Genomic DNA, 15,709 nt, shown 5'->3' with positions numbered 1-15,709 from the left:
GAAAGTATCTTAATCTAAAATAAAATTTGTATAGAAGCTGTGCTAATTATTTTATGTAAGACAGCATTAATGTCATTAATCAATAAATATACAGAAAAGTGGGACTGTTTTATTTTTTTAACTTTTCCCTTGATTTAAAATAAGTAATTGCATTTATAATCTATGATAATGAGTTGGTTCTAAAGCTTATCTTGTGTGAAATAAAATTAAAACTATTAAAAAAATAAAGAAAAATATAAAGAGAAGTTGAATGCTTTCATGACTTTTCACGTCAGGGCGTTACACAGGCCACTGGTCGAGAAAATAAACAACATGGGCTTAATCAAGTCTTTCAAGTGGAGACTGCGGCTATTGAACACTTCCAGGAGGATCAAAAGGTTGAGTATTTCCAACAAAAGAATAACCCTTCTGCTCAGACTAGGTGGCACTAAAGGCAACTCATCGGTAGTAAAGCCCAGAGCTGTTTGGGATTGCATCAAAGTCTTGTCAGATTGTCCAGGGCATACAGAGCAGAGAGGCAACGTCGGCCAAAGAAAATATGATCTGGATTGGCTCTAAACACTTTTGCGACATACCAAATTGCCAAAAATGTAGATCCATCAAACAATGAGTTATAAGAAGTCCTCTGTTCAATGGGATATTCAAGACAGAAGCACGCAATTAAAGAACCATTGTAGAAACTATCACATATAAAGGAAATTCTTAGATGCTCTTCATAAATCAATTTAAACAGGAGTTGCCCCGCCAGAACGTTTAGCCAAAATCTAAGAACGAAAAGATACCTGAAGGGAGAAAAATGGAAACAAAGTGGATTTATCTACACACTTTAAAATTAATTTATCAAAATAGAAACATAAACCCCAAAATATAAATCAAAATCAAAAGTTCACCATTTGCAAATAAAAAAATAAATAATAAGCAAGTCGTTCGAGATTTCAAAACGCAGGTCGTCAAGCCTGTTAAAGAAGAGAGCCTTGAAGTCCTCCAATTTTTTAAGCTATATTCTTTTTTTTTTTAAATGCCACCTGAGGAAAAACATTAAAGGCTGTTTCTCCAGTCTGAGTCCCGATCAAAACGCAATAAACGGAAAAGATTTTCTGATTATTTTCACAATTTGCGAATTTATCTGCGCTCGAAATAACACTATTTGGTTTATCTTGTCAAACTCTGTTCAACTTCAAAAATGCGCCATATTTACATCACATACTCAATTTTGCAGATAATTTTATCTTCAAGATACTACTTTGTAAAGCAGGTTCAGTTAATGAGGTTTCTCCATGTTGTCTGTGGAATAATGAACTTTTAATTTGGTCAGTAAAGCAAAACATCCATTCATTGGAAATAAAACCTAGGTTACTAAAGAGACCTATAAAAAGAATTGCATCGATGGCTTAATTAAAAGAAAGATTGAGTCAAACTGAACTAAGAAACTAGGAAAAGTACATAAGGCTGCAGTACTGGGTGCAAACCCAGACTTTATATCTGATCATCATCATCAACATCATCTAATCCAGATAAAATGTAACATGGCATACTCCCCAATTTTGTTTCCTCTCTGGTGCCTTATATTGTAGTGCTTTCTTGGGGCAGTGCTTGTCCTAGGCTTTTGACTAGGCTGGATTGAAGGATTAAGTAAAAATACAACAAAAAAGTAGTCCCAATAAATAATAAAAATGAAGTTTTTTATTGAAAGAAAGTTGTAGAATATGAGGGCTTGTCAAGTTGAGGGTCACTATAAATTTGGATTTAAATCAGCCGAATGGGCTCTTCGGAAAAGGACCAGGGGAATGGATGGACAGACAGTGGCCAACCCTTGCTAGAAGGGCGATGATCAATGGATTTTGCTTTCCCTTTCTTCCATCCTTGTTGGAAAAATAATAAAAAAGGGGTAGATGGGAAATAACAAAAACGCCCAGTTGGCTCAGTCAGCCTGGGTAAGTGAAAATTCCCAGTCAAGACGAGTCGAACAGAGTTTTCTGTCTAAGAGCAACCTGATGCAGGATGAGTCAATTCAGTGTCAGACCCAGAAAAGTGAAAGCCGAGACAAGTTGGAAGAGTTGATTGAGGGGTGTCACTAACTGCAACGATTTAGGCATTGACACGGCACTCATGTTCGAATCTAGTGGCTCTGCATTCAAACCCGACATACTTATAGGCTTTTTTTTTTTCAAAAACACTGACACCCCAAGGGTTGATAGTTCTGCCATTGTGAACCCTTTGGACTTTATGTATTTTAAAACCCATTGAATTGCTAATTGTCGTACTGAAAAAAGTATTATAATTGGAAAACGATTTAATTCTTAAATTTATAGTTATACTGGGAATTTATTTAAAATAATTAAAATAGCGAATAAATGAATGCAGCGGATGAACTTCATCTGTCACAGTTTATCATCTATATATGATATTTATGGACATTTTGAAATAGCAGTGCTATAATTGATCTTTGTGTAATCAAATATGTTGATCTACAGTTGTACGTTTCTAGTTTATTGTTTAATTAAAGTTACGAGGGGTGAGAAAATTCAGATGACAAAGAAGAAATTCAAAACCAGAACCACCGCAACAAATACGTGCTGACATAAAAATTTCAATAATAATAAAAAGAATAAAATAAGAAAAATCATTTATAATTGTATAAACAACATCAAGTTGTTCATTAAACAAAAAAATTAAAAATTTATTGTTCAATTTGAAAGATCATAAGCAAATTACTTTTTATTATTTTAGCCTGATTAGACGGTTTTCAAATATAATTGAAAAGACATTTATTTGTTTTTCATCCAATACGTGCGATTAAGTTTCTCACCAATTGTAATCATTTGAATTTTGCCAGAATGTCCCGTTCTCTGAATAGCTGGAACTCTTTGTTGGGCTCGAGCTCAATCTTTGTCCCTCCGTATTCGGGCAGGAGGACTTTGTCACCGACTTTGATGAGCGGTGGGACTACCTCGCCTTTATGGTCCCTGGCGCCGGGCCCGACGGCGATCACGGTTCCGTGTGAGACTCGGCCCTGAGCATTTTCCGGAAGTACTATTCCGCCTTTCGACTTCGTCTGACGCTCCGATCTCAAGATTAAAACTCTGTCGAACATGGGCAACACCTTCTTGAACATCTCTGCAAATGTCTCGGCCCTAACTTGAAAATGAAACGATTATCCAAAATTTGTATTTTTGAAGTTTCAGTTGTTTTCTCTTTTTTAAAATGATGCTCACTTACCTACTTATATGTAAAAATCATATGAATCTCTCATATGATTTAACAGACAATTTTATGCCAATTTTCTTTTATTATTATTGTTTAAAACAATAGGATGAGAATATCATATTAATCAGTGAATTAGGGAAGAAATGAAAGTGAAGAAATAAATTTAATAATTGTTTTATTTTTTGTAAAGAATATTTACAATATTACATATTAAAAATGTTATCACATCAAAAACTAATAAATGTATTTTTATTTAATATATTTACAGTCCAAACAGGTCAGGTACCCAAGCATAGGACAGTCAAGCAACACAACAAAACAATCATTATGATATAAACTACTAAAAAAGGATATAAAAATAATAGCAATAAAAATAAGCAAAGAAGCACTTATACTTTTAACAAAAAATCAATATTATAAATAGATTAATAAATAGCACAACAAAAGTAATAAATAAACCCTCAATTACATTTTAAAGCACGTTTAAATTTTTTTTTTTGAAGATTTGAAGGGACGAGGAGAAAGGATCCACATTGATAGCATATTTATTTAAGTAATACACAGATTGAAGACTCTAACCCGTATTTGGTCCTGTGCCATGAAGTACCAAACAATTCATGGGTCCATAGTTGACGCTGGGGAACCCTAAAGTAAGGTATAAACAAGAGTCAATAAAATTATTTAGGATCTTCCACAGAAACCCAACGGAAGCCAAAACTCTTCTATCCTCCAGAGAATCCAGACCTACTAAGCAAGTCTGCTTTCATAGGAGTAATGATGGTACTTCCTGTGATTGCATAATTTGCAATACAGGTATTTCGTGGCTTTTTTTCTGTACCATTTTTATCATGTAAAGAACCCGGGACCAAACAACACTGGCCTACTCTAAGTGACTGCGCACCAGAGATTTTATTGCAAAAGGGTTCTTAAAGTCAGCAGTTTGCCTGAGTACAAATCCTAAATTTTTAAAGGATTTATTTCTAATGGCATGAATATGGTCCTGAAAATCACAAGAAATTTCTTCCATCGAGCTTCCTTTTCCTGGTTGGTTTTGAAGGGTTTATATTTGTACTCTATCTTGGCACAATTTCAGAATTAAATTTAAGGCTTTTTTTATTAATTCAACTAGAGTTTGATTGAATTTGCCCTCAATGATAATGACAATGTCATCTGCGTACACTTGTATAAGGAAAAAATTGTTCTTAGCTCTTCAGGTGCAAACGTGCACCGCAAGCAAGATCCTACACTAAGGAGCCACTGGCAAGACTAAAAAAATATACTCAATCAAAAATAAACAATACGGCATGGATTCTCCATCTGCCGAAGACTATGGAGGTTGATTAACAACCTGAAGCTGGCCTGTGAGTTAAAAAAATAGAGAAGCACAATAGATCTACTCTGGTCGAGGTGCAGAAGGCCTTGGGGCCACCACTTTTATCCCTAACCCCAGTTTCTTTTGATTTTGAGGGGTTTATACTTGTACTCTATCTTGGCACAATTTCAGAGTTAATTTAAGGCTTCTTTTTGTTTAATTTGTCTCCAATTACAATAACGATGTCAACTGCGTACCCTTGTATAAGCAAAATGCTGGTCTTAACTCTTCAGGTCAAATGTTCTTTAAGCGTGGCCATTTTTTTTAAGACTTAGTGAAAATTGAACTTTGAAGAAGGTTCAATTGACTTGGGATATTTAAAAAAAAGGCAGCCGGTTATAAATAAAGTATTGTTTTTAATAGATTTAATAAGGTCGGGAAAATAAAATAGGAAAAGGTGAAAGAGGGCGGCTAATCGGTAGGGATTATCCGGTGGTTGCTGAGCGCTTCGTCCGCCCCTGCTGCGCCCGTCCGGCGGGGAAGCGAACCAGTCGCCGCCCGTCGCCTTTCGCATTCTCGCCCGCTTCTACTTCTCGACTCTCGAGGAACGAGGCTCGCTTCCGCAGAACCGCTTCTCGCCTTTGAAGACGGGCTGCCCTTTGCAGCCTGGATCCGCGGAAGGCCGGTGGCCGAGGGCCGGACGCAGCTCGCCAGACGAAAGTGGAAAAGGCGGATTCACCGTCCTCATGCCGGACATGGCCGATCCTTTGGCGGACAAGTCCGAAGGGGCCGAAGAGCAGAGCTCGCCTCGGACGACGACAGTTTCTGTTTCGACGGTCGACGGCCTCCCCGTCACCGTCTCGGCGCCCGTTTCCGTCCCGGTCGCGTCCCTCATCAACGTCGCCGGCGGCACCACCGCCTTCAACGTCATCACACCAGAACAACTGCAGGTATCTCTTATTTTTCACCCTACCACATTCCACTAGCCCATCACACCAACTCGGAAATAAACAATTTTTTAAAAATAAATTTAGAAACGAATTTTTAGCCTCTAGACGGATTTTTTTAAGTTCAGACGATGCTTTGCACACATAACCTGCAAAGACGGTCGAAGGCGATGTCATGGATTCACATAAAAACAAAATCGTCATGTTTATATCACTACACATAATGATTTCAAGTGACAATGCAAACTAAAAACAATAGGGTTTTGTAAATTGAATGTCACAATTAATTGTCCTGTTTGACGATATTTTTCAAGTTCTAGTGCCAACAGAAAAAGTAAATTACAGATGATGATGAGTTTTTAAATAAAATAAATTATACATCATAAAGTTATGTTGTTGATATGATTTGTCCATGAGGTGTGCATTTGTGATAATTGGAAGGTTTCATCTGGGTAAATTAAACCTAAATTGCTCAAAAACGAGAAGGAATATTTGTAATTTATTCTTATTTTATTAATTATAATTAAATTAACCGATATATTCTGGTTAGTTGTATAAAACAAAATAGAAAATACAAACCAAATGTTAATCTGCATTTTAAGATTTACTTAAGAAGAGTAAACATGAAGATTACTCATTTTGTAAACAAACACCTCGTTTTTTTCTCCATTTTAATCCAGTTGTATTCTCTTTCACAAAGGCGTCATGTTGAACCAGAAGTTTGCAATATTATTGTGAGAATGAGTCAGCGAGGTCACTGGCAAGTGGATATCGCAGAGGCAGTTGGTGTTCTTCAGTGTGGTCTGCCGGGCTTTAGCCCGATTCCGAGAGGCTGGAAGTGCCAGGTGGCCTCGTAGTGGATCTCATCGCTAAGGGAGGACAGTCATTGCTGCAACACGGAACCCTTTCCTTAGTGCCTGTTAGATCCTAAATGAAGCACAAGACGCTTTGGCAAGACCTTTATCAACACGAACGATTCGTAATCGTTTGTGGGAAGTTGGCCTTACATCGTAACCCCTTTGAGACGACATGCAGCTACCGCATTTGCAATTCAAGAGAATATGGTGCAGCGAGCGCTTAAAAGAGAACACCAATGCTGTTATGTTTACTGATGTCGCATTTCTGTCTGTATATAGCAGGCTCTGAAGAGTCTACCGAGAGCAGGGGATGCAGTTTCAGTGCAGTTTGGAGAAGGCAGTGCAATGGGTCTGGGCTTGCATTACACTGGAGGATGAACTGGACTTCATGTTGTTCAATGCAACCTCTCCGCAGTCTGTTGTCTAAGAAGTTATCGAGGAATACATCTCTCAAACCGTGGATCCCATTTGCAGTGATTTGTGATTTCTGGATGACAGTGCCAGACCTCATGGAGGCAGAGTTGTTCATCAATGTTTAAAAAACCTTGGAATTTCCCATCTGCCCCTTCCCCCATTGTCTCCAGACCTCAATACCATTGATCACATGTGGGATGCTTTGCAGAGGTTTTTCGATTGACTTACAACAAATGAGTTCAGCGTTGCAACATTTATGGGGTGAAATTTCTCATGAAATTAGTGGCAATTTGATTAACAGTATGCATAACAATTGCACATAGGATTAGCTAACAGGACAATACATGATATAATGTTTAAAAACATTATTGTGTCCATTTAACAAAATTATGGAATTAAAACCTATTATACTGTTATTTTTCAAAATCCTTTAATTAAATTTTCCTTCATAAAAAAAACAACAATAGAATTTCTAATAAATTTTAATGCAATTTACAATAATCATTGATTAATGGTCACTAAACACCACTCAAATAAAAATAAAATAAATATGCTAAGGGAACGTAAATACTATACAATTGTCAATATCCCTATTCATTTTTGAGTAGTTTAGTTAGCACAAATATAAACATTAATTGAAACGATTATTTGGAGATTGTGAGATGAGACTTTTAGGTTTTAGAAAAATATTTTCTTTATCGTGCCAATGTTTTGATCTTTATTGAGATCATCTTCAGGGCCTGGGATTTATAAACATTGTTTAAATTTTACAAATACATGTAAGATGTGAAAAAAAATGAATTTATACAATGATAGAAATTTTAGACTCAATCAAAGCATTTGTACTCACTCAAAGTGTTTGTTTTCTGTGTAGATGTGTCATTAATGTCTGGTGTGTCATGTTGAGAGTGCCAGTGAGATATTGGTTTTATGTTTTTTGTATCTCCACTGGCACTCTCAACACGACACACTAGACATTAATGACACATCTACACAGAAAACAAACACTTTGAGTGAGTATAAAATCCTTTGATTGAGCCTAAAATTTCTAGCATTGTATAAATTCACTTTTTTCACATCTTAATGTATTTGTATAATTTAAACAACGTTTGTATTTCCCAGGCCCTGAAGGTGATCTCAATAAAGATCAAAACATTGGCACGATAAAGAAAATATTTTTCTAAAACCTAAGTCTCATCTCACAATCTCCAAATCATCGTTTCAATTAATGTTTATATTTGTGCTAACTAAACTACTCAAAAATGAATAGGGATATTGACAATTGTATAGTATTTACATTCCCTTAGCATATTTATTTTATTTTTATTTGAGTGGTGTTTAGTGACCATTAGTCAATGATTATTGTAAATTGCATTAAAATTTATTAGAAATTCTATTGTTGTTTTTTTTTATGAAGGAAAATTTAATTAAAGGAATTTGAAAAATAACAGTATAATAGGTTTTAATTCCATAATTTTGTTAAATGGACACAATAATGTTTTTAAACATTATATCATGTATTGTCCTGTTAGCTAATCCTATGTGCAATTGTTATGCATACTGTTAATCAAATTGCCACTAAACCTACGTCACACCAGACCGCACCTCACAATCTCCAAATAATCATTAAGTTATTTAGAAATCGTGAGATGCAGTCTGGTGTGATGTAGGTTTCAGAAAAACATTTTCTTTATCATGCCAACGTTTCGATCTTTATTGAGATCATCTAACACTTACATTTTGGATGTGGAAAAGTGAATTTATACAAATTCAATCAAAGTATTTAAAAAATATATTTTGCATTGTATAAATTCACTTTTTCACATCCAAAATGTAATTGTTATATGTAAACAATGTTTGTAAATCCCAGGCCCTGAAGATGATCTCAATAAAGATAGAAACTTTGGCACGATAATGAAAATGTTTTTCTGAAACCTACATCACACCAGACCGCATCTCACGATTTTTAAATAAATATCGATTAACGGTCACTAAACACCATACATTCATTGAAACAATTTTATTATTTCAAAAAAAAAATTTTTTATTGATTTTTATATCTGTAAAACAATTGCAGTGGTAAAAATGTTGTAAAACAAAATTGATTTGAAAAACATAATATATAAACAACTACAAAAAATTGGTGCACCATGAAATTATGATTTTTGACAAACTAGAGAAAATTCTAAGAAACTTTAGGTGTAATGAAGTAATCAATAGGTGGAAATTTATAGGAATATATATAACAAAGAAAAAGTGCACATTTTAAAAATGGGACGTGGCTCCATTTCGATCAATAGAAATTATTATTCTCCCCTTTTTACAAAAAATATTTCTTATTACTGAGTGTATCAAAATGCATAGGATTTTTTCGATTTACTATAGTGACCTGCTTAGGAGTTTGAATTATCAAGAAATTTGAATTAACAAGAGTCGACTGTATTTCAAAGCAGCCCTGCTTCCTCTTCAGCATACAAATTTGTTAAAATATTTCAGGTACACCTATTATTGGCAGGTTAATAGGTTTACCTGACAATAATTAGGCGTTCCTTGAATATTGTAGCAATTTTGCAGGGCTGATTCGAAATATATACATCTTACAAAAAAAAGACAACAGTTTTAACTGTTCTTAACAAAATAGTAACCTACAAGAAAATTAAATTATATTCTTCTTCTAATTTTTATTAAATCTCACCATTTCCGTACATTCTTTTTTTTTCCTTAAATTTCTGAAATGTGTTCCAATATTCTTCGTTTGTTACAATTATCAACTGTTACGCTTGTTAACAATGACAGAGTTTTATCGTATAATTAGACTTGGTCTATTATTTCAATCTTAAATTAGTCAAATGGTTTTTGATGTGACAATGTCTTATAAATCGGTAACGCTAGGAGGCATTCGCAAAAAAGTATGACTCATTGTCCTGTTACGCTCGAGCCGAGAGTAACCGATTAAAGCCTAGCGTGCTTAGAGGCATGATTCTCGCTGTATTACGCTCTGGCTATCGTGCATGATCGGCTCGTTCGAAGGTATTATCAGCTTTTAACGATGGTATTATCAGCTTGTTCAAATGTATGACTCATCGCTTCGTTCAATTGACAATACTTTGACAACTGAAGCAAATTAGAAATAGAGGCATCGCCGTTCAATTGACAATACTGAAGCAAATCAGATATAGCGGTAGAGTGAAGAGAACTTCGAAAGTAGCAACATGTCCGAATGGTCGTCTACAACCGGTGATCCAAAATCAAATGAATCATCATCTAGAAATGGTGATCCAAAATCGAATGCACAGAGACAACGTGAATATAGACAACGCCTTGCAGTATCAAGATCTCCTGCGCAGATTGAGGCTGCAAAAAAAAGAGATAGTGCAAGAAAAAGGAACTATAGGCTTCTATCTACAACTCCACTAACAAATGTTGATCCAACATCGAATGCACAGAGACAACGTGAATATAGACAATGCCTTGCAGTGTCAAGATCTCCTGCGCAGATTGAGGCTGCAAAAAAAAAAGAGATAGTGCAAGAAAAAGGAACTATAGGCTTCTATCTACAACTCCACTAACAAATGTTGATCCAACATCGAATGCAGAACGACAACGCGAATACAGACATCGCCTTGCATTGTCGAGAACTTCTGCACAGGTTGATGCTGCGAAAACATTAGATACTGCAAGGAAAACGAACTATAGGCTACGTATAGCTGCAAATTTGACTGTCAATAGTGGTTTTGTAACATCGGCAGCGGCAAGTTCAAATAATGTTTTAATTACATATGTAACAATCATTTAATGAATAAAATATATTAATTATAATATAATCAATTGTGTCCTCATTGTTATTCTGTGGTATATGTTTATTGTTATTCTGTGCTGAGTGTTCCTTGTCTTAGGATACGTTGTCATGAATTTAATGTCCGAGTGCCTTGTGCCCAGACCCTCGAGTTTTTTTTAAACTTTTCATCTAAAAACGTCTCAGGATCTTTTATGAGTATTGGCTAATTTGATTTATGAACAATGACAGATTTAGCTGTGAAATTTAGGGTGAAGGACATCGACTTAAATTATTGTATGGCGTATAATAGTGCATTTTTTATTTTGTTGAGTTTTCTTCAGGCAGTATTTTTTTATATTGTACGGTTTATCATTTCAGTTGGCCAGCACGAGCTCTCTGAGACCGATTCTTTGCGTTGACAACAGTTGTATTTGTGACAGCAGTCATCATGAGAAAGAATGCAATGAGCCTAGTCATCGTACACAGTGGTTTACAAGAAGCGAGGTAATTTTTTTTTATTACTAGCGTTTAATGTTGATGAATAATAAGCTATTATAGAATGGCCACCTTAAGGCCACAACGCATATCGTCATTGAGAACAATACTGAAGAAGGGACGGTACCGAACAACGCGTCGTGGCTGGCCTCGGCAGCTCAGCCTGTCATACCAATTAGATGCAAGGTAAATTGATAAACAAATATTTTTTATATGCAAATTAAAATGTTTAATTTTTAAAGAGCACGAGTGCCGAATTGCACAAGTCACGTTTCGGATCTGGCGGACGTGGGAGATGCATTTTCTACGGAAACCAGTGGTATACGCCGAGCGAGTTTGAAATTCTGTGCGGGCGAGGTTCTAGCAAGGACTGGAAAAGAAGCATAAGGTTGTTTTTTAATAATTGTTTGTTTGATTTTGTCGTCATATCAAATATTGATTTAAGGTTTGGAGGCCGGAGTCTTAATTCTTTAATCGAGGGAGGCTTCCTTACACCTCATGCAACCAGTTGCACATGCTCAGCTTGCTGCGACGATGACAGAGCTGTAAGTTTAATTTTTTTAAATTACTTTCTTAATATAGATGATTTTTTTGTCTTTTTGTTAAAAGTGTTTTTGAAACTGGAATAATGTAAATTTTATTTAAATTTTTTTCCAGAAATAAAATAGTTCTTGAAAATGACACAGGATGCCAACATGTTTAAAAACTATAATTTTATTTTAATCCGTATATGTTTAGCAGTCATAATTGAACATACAGTGGAAACCCGTTTATCCGGACCCTTTTTGTTAAAATATTTGTTATAAATTTTTCATAATTTTCAAAGTATGTATATTATTTTTTAAATTCATAATTCAACCTTTAATTTGTCATTGAAAATTCGTAAAGGCCGCCAAATCGCCCTTCCACTAGTCACACTATCGAAGAGGACGGAGAGGCCATCAGTCACGTTTTTGTAAACAAAAAAATTTAAAAAAAGTCGTTTCCTATTTTAAAAGACTAGAATTTGCTGTATTGCTTGTATGTTATCCAAAAAATTTCCATCAACTGTGTACTATCACGTCTTTCGTGGGGATGTAGCAGTAACTATACTATTTTTTTCCCAGTGAATAGTGACCGTATGAAATATCCAGTCTGGTTGGCAACAACAAAATAATAAGGCTTGAATTGAAAATTTGAAAGGCAAAATAAATAAAATAAACAGAAACGTGTATTGAATAAAATAATAATAATAATAATAAAACTCGTTCCAAATTTAAAATTTAAATCCTTGTAGGGGCCAACTCACATAAAATAATAATAATAATAATAATACGTATATCTTGCTAAAATAAAGAAATCTTCACTTATAAAAAACTAAATCTTAAGGGGGCTGCGGTTGCCGAGTGGTTAGCGTGAGAGACTCTCAGCTCGTAGACCCCGAGGTCGTGGGTTCAATTCCCGCCGTCGCCTCTGGCCTTTTTTTCACGTTACCCTTCCCCCCTCAAAACGAATACGCATAATTGTCATTGGCTAATATGCTAGAACATAAAGCCATTAAAAAAAACAAACTCTGGTCTGGACTGATTTTCACTGCCACACTCCGGAGCCCCTTGGCGATCTCTCCGATTTTGATGGATTCCCTCTAGGTCCTAGTCCCGGTGAAAAAATTCAAAACTTTCGGAAAATGATTTTTTTCCTTTCGCGAGCTTACTTTTTCTCCATGGCCTGTCCTCGCTGGCCAGCCCCTCTCCTCTCGATCGTCCCGGCGTGGCATGAGTCGCTCACCACGCTGTCCTCTGTCTCTTACACTTCGACTTTTCACTATAATCGATCAGTTTTCTGGTGGGCTACTCTGTTTCACCCCTCCTTAACTTCATCGCTGAATTTTTTCCGTTTCATTTCTAAATGAGATATCTACAATGTCTCATTGTACTAAATAAATAAACATAAGCCAAAAAAAGTTTTGTTGTAGTTTTTTTAGTTAAAAATATTGGGTTTCCCGCCATGGTGGTTCTCCTTGCTTTTTCACTGATGGCGATGCAAATGTTAAAGTAAAATTATTGAGCGACTAAGCTGTTCAAGTAAATATATTAATTTAATTTTAGGTCGGTCCAGTTAGACTATTTTCACCTTACAGGAGAAAAAGAAAAAGGGAACAAAATGACGATGATTCGAGGAAGACAAAAATAGAATTAAGCAATAATGGCAACTCCACAAACGGGGAAGAGAGTTACGATTCAGGTGATTAAGACCCCCTACTCCACCCTTGATGAACTGATTTAATTTTATAATTTTTCCCTTAGATATAGAACAACCGACCAAGTCGGCGAATAACTCCAATTCGGCGGGTAATGTCGTTTCAAAAACAGAATTGGATGATTCGACAAACGGTTCATCCAATATAACCGAAACCCTTAATAGGCTCGATAAGGTATCTTTGTTTAATATAACAAATAAAGCGTGATAATTTAAAGGAATAATATTTGTAGATGACTAGTAAATTAATGAAACTGGTATTCAGCTTAAGAAAAGAAGTCGATGATGTGAAATCGCAGTGGAAAGCGGAGAAGGAGCAAATGCTTTCTGACCATAAAAGAGAAAAGGAACAGGCAGTTCTTACTGCAAGAGTCGAAGCCCAAGTTGCATGTTCACGGTTAGCTGATAATTCTTTTGAAATGTTTCTTAAAATAAAACAAAACATAACTGAACTTTAATTATAGTGTTTTTGATTCGACGGTACACGTGGTTGATCCGTCTATAACAACTGTCGGCCTACAGCCCACGGATGACAGCTCGGACAATAAAAAAGTATTTTGAATAAAAAAAATTAAAATTATTGTTCGGATTAATTTGGTTGATTTTTTTTCAGTGTGCCAACTGTAACCGTGATGCCTTCGCTGAGTGCTCTTTGTGTCGAAGGACGCCGTACTGCTCGGCGTTCTGCCAGAGGAAAGACTGGGGTAGCCACCAGGTCGAGTGTGTCAGGAGTGCGACCAACGACCAGAGTTCGTCGATCATGCTGATCGTAGAGTCATCCGACCAAGTCCTCGGGGTTCAGGAATAATTTTGTATCATTTCAAGACTGTAGATTTTTATGTAACTTTTTTTTCTTCTTAAACAATTTTAAATTAATTGTTACAATTTCACATAAATTGAAACTTCTTATGTGCGGGATATTTTTATTTTAATGTTTGTACTGTATAAATCGGCTGCAGACAACGGTCGAAAAACCAGCGTAAAAATGAACAGAACCCTGAAACTTTTTATACATTTTTCTTTTTTATTTTATCTTTTAAGGCGTACACTTTTATTTACTTAAAAAAAAAGAAACGATAAATGCATATTTAAATTTCGTATTGTTCAAAATTCATCGCGTATTTATAAATTATAAAAAAAAAGTGAAACTGTTAAAACAAAAGTTTATTAATTTGTTCTTATTAAATTGATACTTAATTAAAGAGTTTTGTTAAGTATTTTTTGTGTTTATTTTGTAATGTTGGAATATTTGTACATTGTAATGATAAATAAAATATTTGAAATTTATATTACATACGTGTCCTCCAACTATGCTCATCTTCTGGAATTTTTTCCTCCTTACCGATACAATAAAGTACACTGATAGGCAAAAAATTCCGCCCGATTGATTTTTTTTCAACTGCTAGGTCAATTCAGCACCCAACACATGCAGTTCCTAGATCCAAACCCATTCACGCTCTTTCATTCTTGCACACATTCTTGCTGATTTACATACCATTCACTCCCTTTGAGTTGGGGAGTTCTCTATCACCCTTTGCACCTATTATATTATTCAGCTATTATTATATTTATATATTTTTTGGGTCTTTGAACTGTACATCTATTAAAGAACTGAATCATAAAGAAGTTAATCAACAATATTGATACTTTTTTTTTCAGTTACTTGATAAGATAAAGGTCCCGGGTTCGAACCCGACATACTTACAGATGAGGTTTTTTTTTCTTTCTTCAAAAACTGACCCCCCTCAGGTCAATATGAACTCTGCTGTTGCAACCCCCCTCAAAAAGAAAAAAAAATTTAAATCTGTTTAAAAAAGATTGAATTTTATTGAAAAAGATTATTCAGAAATCGTGAGATTCGGTCTGGTGTGATGTAGGTTTTAGAAAAACATTTTCTTTATCGTGCCAACGTTTCAATCTTTATTGAGATCGTCTTCAGCGCCTGGGATTTACAAACATTGTTTAAATTTAACAAATAAATGTAGGATGTGGAAAAAAGTGAATTTATACAATGCAAAATATATTTTTTATATTCAATCAAAGTATTTCTACTCACTCAAAGTCTTTGTTTTCTGTGTAATTGTGCCATTCTTGGTTGTCGTGTTGAGAGTGCCAGTGAGATTTTGCTGTTTTGTGTTATATACGTTGGATTTTGAAAGGGTGGGGAAGGAAGTCGGTATAGAAAAGACATTTTTGTATAAAGTATTTTTTTCCCACATCCTACATGTATTTGTTAAATTTAAACAATGTATGTAAATCCCAGGCCCTGAAGATGATCAAAATAAAGATCGAAACGGCACAATAAAGAAAATGTTTTTCTGAAACCTACACCACACCAGACCGCATCTCACGATTTCTGAATAATCATCGACTAACAGTCACACATTTATTGAAAAAGGTTTAATTTGACTAAAAATGCTATATATAACTAAACTAATTGAGGATTAAACACATTCACGCT

At 35.1% G+C, this 15,709-nt stretch overlaps 2 protein-coding genes across 2 annotated transcripts; one reads left to right on the top strand and one right to left on the bottom strand.

The window, feature by feature from the left end:
* Window positions 1-2,751: 2,751 nt before the first annotated feature.
* LOC106673735 (10 kDa heat shock protein, mitochondrial-like) lies at window positions 2,752-3,245 on the bottom strand. The gene has a single exon (XM_014405946.1). It carries the CDS (start codon window positions 3,113-3,115, stop codon window positions 2,819-2,821), a length of 297 nt encoding a protein of 98 aa, XP_014261432.1. The 5' UTR covers window positions 3,116-3,245; the 3' UTR covers window positions 2,752-2,818.
* Window positions 3,246-5,042: 1,797 nt separating this feature from the next.
* LOC106673922 (deformed epidermal autoregulatory factor 1) lies at window positions 5,043-14,327 on the top strand. The gene is made up of 10 exons (XM_014406313.2): window positions 5,043-5,469; window positions 10,894-11,019; window positions 11,074-11,196; window positions 11,253-11,398; window positions 11,456-11,555; window positions 13,098-13,233; window positions 13,296-13,423; window positions 13,482-13,645; window positions 13,713-13,800; window positions 13,862-14,327. The coding sequence occupies exons 1-10, from the start codon at window positions 5,266-5,268 to the stop codon at window positions 14,054-14,056; spliced, it is 1,410 nt and encodes a 469-aa protein (XP_014261799.1). The 5' UTR covers window positions 5,043-5,265; the 3' UTR covers window positions 14,057-14,327.
* Window positions 14,328-15,709: the final 1,382 nt, after the last annotated feature.

Source organism: Cimex lectularius, unplaced genomic scaffold (genome assembly GCF_000648675.2).
Source record: "Cimex lectularius strain Harlan isolate CLEC.00 unplaced genomic scaffold, Clec_2.1 scaffold440, whole genome shotgun sequence".
NCBI classification, from domain to species: Eukaryota; Metazoa; Arthropoda; class Insecta; order Hemiptera; family Cimicidae; genus Cimex; species Cimex lectularius.
Note: the sequence above shows the minus strand (reverse complement) of the source record. Positions and strands in the feature narration are given on the sequence as shown.

Coding starts and splice junctions, on each gene's coding strand:
- LOC106673735 (XM_014405946.1), bottom strand. CDS start 3,115: ATGTTCAAGAAGGTGTTGCCCATGTTCGACAGAGTTTTAATCTTGAGA.
- LOC106673922 (XM_014406313.2), top strand. CDS start 5,266: ATGCCGGACATGGCCGATCCTTTGGCGGACAAGTCCGAAGGGGCCGAA. Junction 13,424..13,481: donor CCCTTAATAGGCTCGATAAG/GTATCTTTGTTT, acceptor TAATATTTGTAG/ATGACTAGTAAATTAATGAA. Junction 13,646..13,712: donor GCCCAAGTTGCATGTTCACG/GTTAGCTGATAA, acceptor CTTTAATTATAG/TGTTTTTGATTCGACGGTAC.